Source organism: Pistacia vera, unplaced genomic scaffold, assembly GCF_008641045.1.
Source record: "Pistacia vera cultivar Batoury unplaced genomic scaffold, PisVer_v2 Contig333, whole genome shotgun sequence".
In the NCBI taxonomy this organism is placed as follows: domain Eukaryota; kingdom Viridiplantae; phylum Streptophyta; class Magnoliopsida; order Sapindales; family Anacardiaceae; genus Pistacia; species Pistacia vera.
The window spans coordinates 644,944-653,597 of NW_022196150.1; the positions used below are offsets into that span (position 1 = coordinate 644,944).

The 8,654-nt window shown below is 33.0% G+C and overlaps 1 protein-coding gene across 1 annotated transcript; it reads left to right on the plus strand.

Annotated features, from left to right (window-relative positions):
* Positions 1 to 4,041: 4,041 nt before the first annotated feature.
* LOC116137795 (protein GLUTAMINE DUMPER 4-like) lies at positions 4,042 to 4,726 on the plus strand. Its single transcript, XM_031423499.1, has one exon. It carries the CDS (start codon positions 4,196 to 4,198, stop codon positions 4,550 to 4,552), a length of 357 nt encoding a protein of 118 aa, XP_031279359.1. The 5' UTR covers positions 4,042 to 4,195; the 3' UTR covers positions 4,553 to 4,726.
* The last annotated feature ends 3,928 nt before the right edge of the window (positions 4,727 to 8,654 follow it).

Consider the following 8,654-nt stretch of genomic DNA (forward strand, 5'->3'; position numbering starts at 1 on the left):
CATAAAAGGGGAGATGCTTAAGATAAGTCTGTCAAGTACTACTTCAATTACCTTTTGCAGAAGCGACCAAAGGATCCTTTGGGAATTGGGCCCTCAGAATGTCACTTTCTGCAATTTCATACGCTCTTGAGCATCAGTCTTTCTCTTCACTCGTTTTATATGAAAGATTCTTACCTACTTCATTTCAGGGTTATGTCCCAGTGCCAAAAAAAGTGCTTTTTCAATCAAGAAATTCCTTAAACGACAGCTTCTATTTCTGCTCGTCAACCTGCAGCACTTGTTGCTCTTCCCACCTTTTCATGTATTCCATCACTTCACCACCTCCCTTCTAATTCTAAACATTAATCTTGGTTTTTATTAAACTGACATACATTAGGCTAGAGTCAATTCATGAGAATTTAATCAAATGACAATTCTCTCAAAAGGTTAGAGTTGCTCAAGTTATCTATGAGACTAAAGAAATTTATATATTTTTAAGTATTGTATATGGGCTTAAAAATAAATGATGTGTATATCTAAGTCAACTGAAAATCTAATATGACACTCTATCTATTGTCACAGGTTGGAAATCTCCTAGTTAGTCAATGCGTGCCCTGGTCATGATTGACACTATCACTAGACAAACACACTCTATCCATTATCACGGGACAAACACTTCCTAACTAATCAATGGGTACCCCTGTGATGATTGACACTATCACTAGATGGACACACTTTGTCCATTATTACGGAACGAACACTTTCTAATTAATCAATTTGTGCCTTTGTAACGTTTGACACTATCACTAGTTCGCTTGACCCATCTTTAGTCGATTCTAAGGGTTCATAAGTCAAAAGGTGTTTAATAACCCAAAAAACTAAAGAATAATCCTGCACTTACAACCCAATCTCATAAACTTTCTCTCACAACCCCGATGTGGTAGTTCGCACTAAATCCTGCCTATCTAATTGCAAACTGATAAGTCAAAGTTGTGAGAAATAGTTTATAAAATTTGGTTGTGAACCAATTTTTATTGAAAACTAAAAGTCTATTTGATGATTCTACCAACCAACTCTTATATAAACTCAAAAGCCTAACCCATGGGATCATAATATTATTAATGCACGAGAATTGGGGCAAGTTAAAAGCTGAAAAGCCCGAAATTTGTTGGCTCTATTACTCACTCTCCCTCAATCGACCCCCACTTTGTCTCATGATATGACGACTATAACTTTCAATGGACTGAGTTGGATAAGGTCAGGCCATTGCTTATCTAAAGGGCTGGGCTTGGACTTTGTAATATCTAACTGAAGTTTAAGTGAGCTGGGCTTAACCGAAGCAAAATTTGGGCTACGAACCCATTGCCCTGTGATGATGTAAACATTGTAGTAAGCCATGCATTATTATGTTGATGTAGTTGTCAAGCATAACAATGTGAAAATATACAAGAAATTCAATTCCATCGGTTTCATAGGGGTTTCAGGCTTTAGCTTATTGATTAATAAATACTGTCTGTATGTGATAGTTGGATAAATGTCAATATCTTATCCGATTTAATTACTTCTTGGATTTATTCCAAAGTTCAAAATATTGTTTCTTCTTCGATTCTCTTTACATTCATGGAGCATCCACACCCATACGAGTTAAAAAATAGTTATTATCATAACTGAGAGTAGGAGACTCACCGGCTAAACTAGCTGATATCATATTCTTTGTAAGAAATACTTTTATTCCATATCACTTTTCTCTAATTAAACGTGCTTAAATAATTAAACCTTATTTTTATAGAACCACTTTCCAACGTTCAAAAAAATTGGGTTTGCAAATCTACCTCCATTAATATTAACATCAAAAACTAGACCAGCACAAATATATTACTTGTAAACTATCTCTGGGTGATCAAGTGGTTCGATAATGACTCATGAGTGTATTACTCAAGAGGTCCTCAGTTCAAGTCCCTCCTCAGTTGCTAATAGGGGTAGCTATTAGAACTCTTACCTGATCGGTAGTTTCAGGGTCCTAAAAGATTAGTTGATGTGCAAGTAAACTGACCCAAACACCTTTATTCTTTCCATATTTTAATCCATAAGATGACTTGTTTAGACGCCTTTTAATTTCATAGTTATGTTTCACAATCAACGTAATTAATGTGCCATCTCTTTTTATGGCTNAAGTCTATTTGATGATTCTACCAACCAACTCTTATATAAACTCAAAAGCCTAACCCATGGGATCATAATATTATTAATGCACGAGAATTGGGGCAAGTTAAAAGCTGAAAAGCCCGAAATTTGTTGGCTCTATTACTCACTCTCCCTCAATCGACCCCCACTTTGTCTCATGATATGACGACTATAACTTTCAATGGACTGAGTTGGATAAGGTCAGGCCATTGCTTATCTAAAGGGCTGGGCTTGGACTTTGTAATATCTAACTGAAGTTTAAGTGAGCTGGGCTTAACCGAAGCAAAATTTGGGCTACGAACCCATTGCCCTGTGATGATGTAAACATTGTAGTAAGCCATGCATTATTATGTTGATGTAGTTGTCAAGCATAACAATGTGAAAATATACAAGAAATTCAATTCCATCGGTTTCATAGGGGTTTCAGGCTTTAGCTTATTGATTAATAAATACTGTCTGTATGTGATAGTTGGATAAATGTCAATATCTTATCCGATTTAATTACTTCTTGGATTTATTCCAAAGTTCAAAATATTGTTTCTTCTTCGATTCTCTTTACATTCATGGAGCATCCACACCCATACGAGTTAAAAAATAGTTATTATCATAACTGAGAGTAGGAGACTCACCGGCTAAACTAGCTGATATCATATTCTTTGTAAGAAATACTTTTATTCCATATCACTTTTCTCTAATTAAACGTGCTTAAATAATTAAACCTTATTTTTATAGAACCACTTTCCAACGTTCAAAAAAATTGGGTTTGCAAATCTACCTCCATTAATATTAACATCAAAAACTAGACCAGCACAAATATATTACTTGTAAACTATCTCTGGGTGATCAAGTGGTTCGATAATGACTCATGAGTGTATTACTCAAGAGGTCCTCAGTTCAAGTCCCTCCTCAGTTGCTAATAGGGGTAGCTATTAGAACTCTTACCTGATCGGTAGTTTCAGGGTCCTAAAAGATTAGTTGATGTGCAAGTAAACTGACCCAAACACCTTTATTCTTTCCATATTTTAATCCATAAGATGACTTGTTTAGACGCCTTTTAATTTCATAGTTATGTTTCACAATCAACGTAATTAATGTGCCATCTCTTTTTATGGCTTAAATTGTGTGCACAGTTGCAATATTTTTCCTCAAACAAGTCCTACAAGTTAAATTATATGAAGCGGTTTTGCCTAAGATTACGGGAAATCCCTTAAAAACGAAAGAATATTTCCAAGGAATTAATTGATGTATGATGAAGGAAAATTGAGGAATACTTGAACAAAAAGGACACGTTTTGTGGGGTCTTATAATTTGGATAAACCAAACCCTTTTACAATGTAAGGTTATGGGAATTGCATGATTCACATTTAAAACTCTTCCCATTGTTGGTTGCTTCATCAATGGAACATGAATTTCCACCCTATCAAATTTACTATACTACCCATTCCCACCTATAATTTCATTTATAAGATAAAGTTTCCATATATATATATATATAATACTATATTTACAACCTAATCTTACAAGCTTTGTCTTACAACCTCGATCTGATAGCTCATAATTGGTCAGTTTGTAAACAGGTCCCGTCTGCTCAATTACAAACTGACTAATTATGAACTGTCATAACGGGATTATGAAATAAAGTTTGTAAGATTGAGTTGTGAGCCGATCTTTATTATTATATATAGGTATATTCCAAAGCACAACTCAAAATGGACTAATAGATGTCAAGTGGATTCTAGCTATAAACAAATATATGTTTACAGCTGATTAATACATGGGGTCCAATTAAACAAAGAAACGTCTAAATCAAGCAATTCGATCTCTTAGTATAAGTATTGCCCAAGAAAGAATCACCCCTTTGTTCAAAACAAAGGGCAATTTGGTATCTCAATTATAATTTTGCCATAAAGCAATCTCTCTTTCTTTTGTCCTAATCCTTCCACTGTGTATCTTCAACTTTCTGCTATAAATACTAATATTTTCAACCACCTAAACTTGCACTTCTTCCAAGTTCATTAAACTTTTCGGAATCATGAGGCCACCTGCAAACAACTCAACTTCTGGTGGTTTTAATGGCGGATTGGGGCATTGGAACTCTCCGGTACCTTATCTTTTTGGTGGGTTGGGACTCATGCTGGGGCTCATTGCCATTGCTTTGACGATTCTCGCTTGCTCTTGTCGAAAATCTGCGACGAATTCGTCAGGCGGTGAACGTGATCAAGGTGAAGAAAAATCAGCGAAGCAAGTAGTGGATATGCAGTTGGAGATGGAGCCGAAGATTGTTGTCATCATGGCTGGTGATGATAATCCGACATACTTGGCGAAGCCTGCAGCAGCCTCAGCTTGCACTTGTCACCAAACTCTAACTCAACTCCACCCAATAGCTTAACTCAAACCGCTTCATATTTTTCTTTCTTTCTTTCTTTTTCTCTGTTAATTCTCTTAGTTTAGGCCTTGTAATTGGTACGCTTGCCGTTTGCGGGAATATGTAAATTGTTTCTGAGTATGAAAAGATTTCTTGGAGAGAAATTAAAGGAGAATGTCACAGTGACTAATTAATATTCCTACTAAGCTTAACAAAAGAATTACTCATCATCTTTAATTTCTTCCAGTTCAGATGACAGTTGTTTACACCAATTTCCAATCATTTAACTCAAAAATCTTTTAGTTTTTAATCCCAGTAAAATGGTGGTAGAAGGTAAAAATCAAAGAGAAAGTAATAAACGCTTGCATCTTAAAGTTGTTGCCTCCAAACACATCCTAATGAATTAAACAAGGAAGGAGAGTAATAAACAAGTCCATTAATAATTTCATTGACGTCTCTGTAGGGAAAGAAATGGAAAGAGACCAACGAAGAGGACCACATAGGTCAGTGCCCTCTTGACTTGCTGAACAGTTCTATCTTCTGTTAGTTGGCTGTCAATTTCAATTATATCAGATAATCATCAATATATATTTGAATTGCGGCCACATCTATTATTCATTCTTCTCCCTTAATTCTTTTATTTGCTTGCAGCTAATAACAATTAACCAAAGAGTAAACGATTTTTTCCAACCCGAATAATGGTTTAATCACACTTTTTCATCCACAGATTTTTAAAATACCACTTTATTATCCAAATTTATATTCCGTTTCCGATTTCGGTATCGTTACGACCCCACTCCATCACCATTCTCTTTCCCAATTATCACTCACCAAAACCCCTTAAACCCTATTGTCGCCAACCTCACAAATCGTCGACAATTGAGCGATTAAGGATTACACAACAACCTCTCCAAAGTCAAATTCTGATCAATCCCAACAACAAAAATTTAACATTTCATCACCAAAAAACTCATCAACATTTCCTCTTAAAAAATGTCAATAGTCTGAACCAAGCATGCTCTCTGTTCGCTATTGGAATATAAATTTGGATAGTAAAATGGTATTTTAAAAGTCCGTGAATGGAAAAGTGTCATTAAACTATTATTTGGGAGGGAAAAAGTTGTTAACTCATTAACCAAACATCAAAATGACTTGGTGAGGATGTCACCTTAGTTAAATCATTGACTTCTTGTGATTTATGAATTCTCCCCTAATTGATGCAACATGTTCTAATGATGCAAAGTTACCACACAATTGCATAATCAATCATAATAACAACAAATTAAGGATATATACATTTTGAATATTGAAAAGCTTCTAGAGAAAAACCTCATAGCCGTAAAATAAGCTGACTTGCCTTTCTAAGTCACTTAAAAGTCTTCAATTATCATTACCAGGCACTGTCTTGGGGTCTTCTATTTGATATAATATGGTAGTATTAGCCAACAATCTTTGACGCAAGGGGTGTGTTTTATTATATTATATTTATTTAAGACGTGGCGTCTCGGTATTGTGTTTAAACACTGTTAGTAATGGGAGAAGAAGGAAAATTTTGAAAGTAAGTGTAGAAGGGACAGAAGGGTAAGTGAAAAGATGGTTTCTGAAAGTTGAAGGCAATTTAGTCTAATGGAAAGTGTATTTCCACATCATCTTTCCTTTAGTGGGAGACATTAATATTTGAAATCTTGAGTATTTCCACTACCTTCTCCAAACTTAAATATTCACACTGTCGTTAATGAATTTTCTCTGTGAAGTTGATAGAAATTGACCTAAGTTGAAGTTCATCAATCTGTCTCGAGTAAGAGTTTAGTAGGGTTGATAGTTTTCTGTTAAATGATATGTATCCAGTTGGCTCCGCCATGAAAGACAATTAATATTAGACACAGACAAATCATTCACGAAAAGTTTCCAGGATGGCCACAGAAGGTCAGATTCCGATAGATATTTATAGGAGAAGGTGAAGTGTTGAAACTAAAAGATACTGGGGAATAAAATCAAATCCAATATGTTCCAGTTGATGGCCCCATTCAATAAATTCCAAAAACACAAGTCATATCAAATAAAAAAAGTTTAGTTTGATTTTGCATCTCATCACAATGACACAATAATCTACACAATTTGTATGTGGTTAGAATATTATATTTATGCTTCTGTTAATATCACTGTACATTTGATGTGATTAGACTTCACTGCTCCTTTGCCTGCCTTAATCCATGTACTGAAAAACATATTTCCCTGAAACTTCTTAGAAGATATTATGCAGACTTTTTCTGGATTAGGAATCTTTAATGGTGGGATATTTACTTTGTTTGCGAATAATTAACTACCCTTTTAAAGTAAAATGAAGAATATGAACTGATTTTCATTATTTGGTGAATGTGAAAAGTCTAGAACAAAACAATCTGATTCTTGTTGAAGTCGTGAATCTGAAGAATGCGTTTAGTGACCTTCTAACTAAGCTTTACAATATATACAAATCCTGGATTCCATTCAATTGGCCAGCAAAGTAATGGGAATGTCTTACCTTAAGAATAAAGTTGTATTGCATATTGGCAACAAATGGAATCAATATATATATATATATATTCTTTAAAACTGAGTTTTAGGTCCTGTTGTATTGTGTGCTGTACAAATAAAAATGAATTAGAATCTAAGCAAAGTATATATCCTATATGTAAAAATGACCCTTGTATTGTATATATACATAAATGAAGATTTAGTTAGTTTTCATGGCTTCTTTATTTGAGATTCCTCTCCATGACCCTTCAGTCCATTGGAAAAATAGGCAGCTGAAGGTCAATTAATCTATCATTTATCATGGATTGATGGTTAATTTAGATGGTGACTTTCATAAACTGATGTCAGTAGGATGACACTATATATATATATATGATGCAAACTGAATATTTCGACTTGTAAATTTAGTACAAACGTTCTTTCAAAGAAAATTTTATTGTCTCTCCTAATTCTTAAGATGGATTTATTGTGTAAAAGTCAATACTTATCTGATCCATATCAACTTTTCCTAATTATGTGTATTATCATTCATAATATTGTATTTATACGGTAAGGTGCACATATTTTTCTTAGAATTTTATGCCAAATATATTCTCTCTATTTTCCTTATAGTCTTTTATAAATATACATATCTGTCCAAAATAATATTATGGGACATTAACTACCTTTGGGTGCATATAGAGACTCTTTAGTGCCAATTACTCAAGAGGTCTTGAGTTCAAATTTCTCATTGGTTGCTAATAAAGGTAACCATTGAAGTTCTTACTTGGCCGATAATTTTAGGATTTCGAGAGATTAATTGAAGTATGCATAAAAACTGGCCTAGACAACTCTAGTCATAAAAAAAAAAAAAAAAAAATTATTATTATTATGGGACATAAAATCCTTTTTTAGACAAGTTAGTCTAAAATTATATCTCAAATTAACACATTGATAACCATATTTTTTTTAATCAAATTAGATTGATTATCATTTTATATAGTATTATTTTAAACCAGTTCTTCTCTTTTGTATAGAAATAGATGTACTTATGTTATTGGGAAACTTAGAAGAAGTATATATTAAGATGGTTTTTTATGTTATTGGGAAACTTAGAAGAAGTATATATTAAGATGGTTTTATTTATTTTTTTACTATTATTGTTATTATTATTAATTTATTATTATTTTTTTTTTCTTATAGATTACATCACTAGCTAAGTATAATGTGAATTATGTGAAATAATATGCCAATAAAAAATGATGGATTTTGGAATTGATCCACTACTAATGCTTCTAATCACATCAGAATTTATTATATGATTTTTTATTTTTTTATTTTATCTTCAGCTTGACTAACAAATTAACATATGATTATTTTGATTAAATTCACTCAACCAACTATTTTATATCCATATTCTTCTAGAGAGGAAGAAAAAAAAAAAAAAAAATACTGAATTGCTCTTGCATTACTAGAAGAATCCTACAATTTTTATTATTAATTTTTCTATAATAAAAAAGTCATCTTCATTTTTTAATTAAGATCTAAAAGAAAATCTTTATGATCAGTTCGAAATCAATTTTCTTCTATTGAGTTAATTGAAATAGCATAGCCTGATCCTGATGAGTTA

Excerpts from the sequence above, each read along its gene's own strand:
- LOC116137795 (XM_031423499.1), top strand. The coding sequence starts at position 4,196 with ATGAGGCCACCTGCAAACAACTCAACTTCTGGTGGTTTTAATGGCGGA.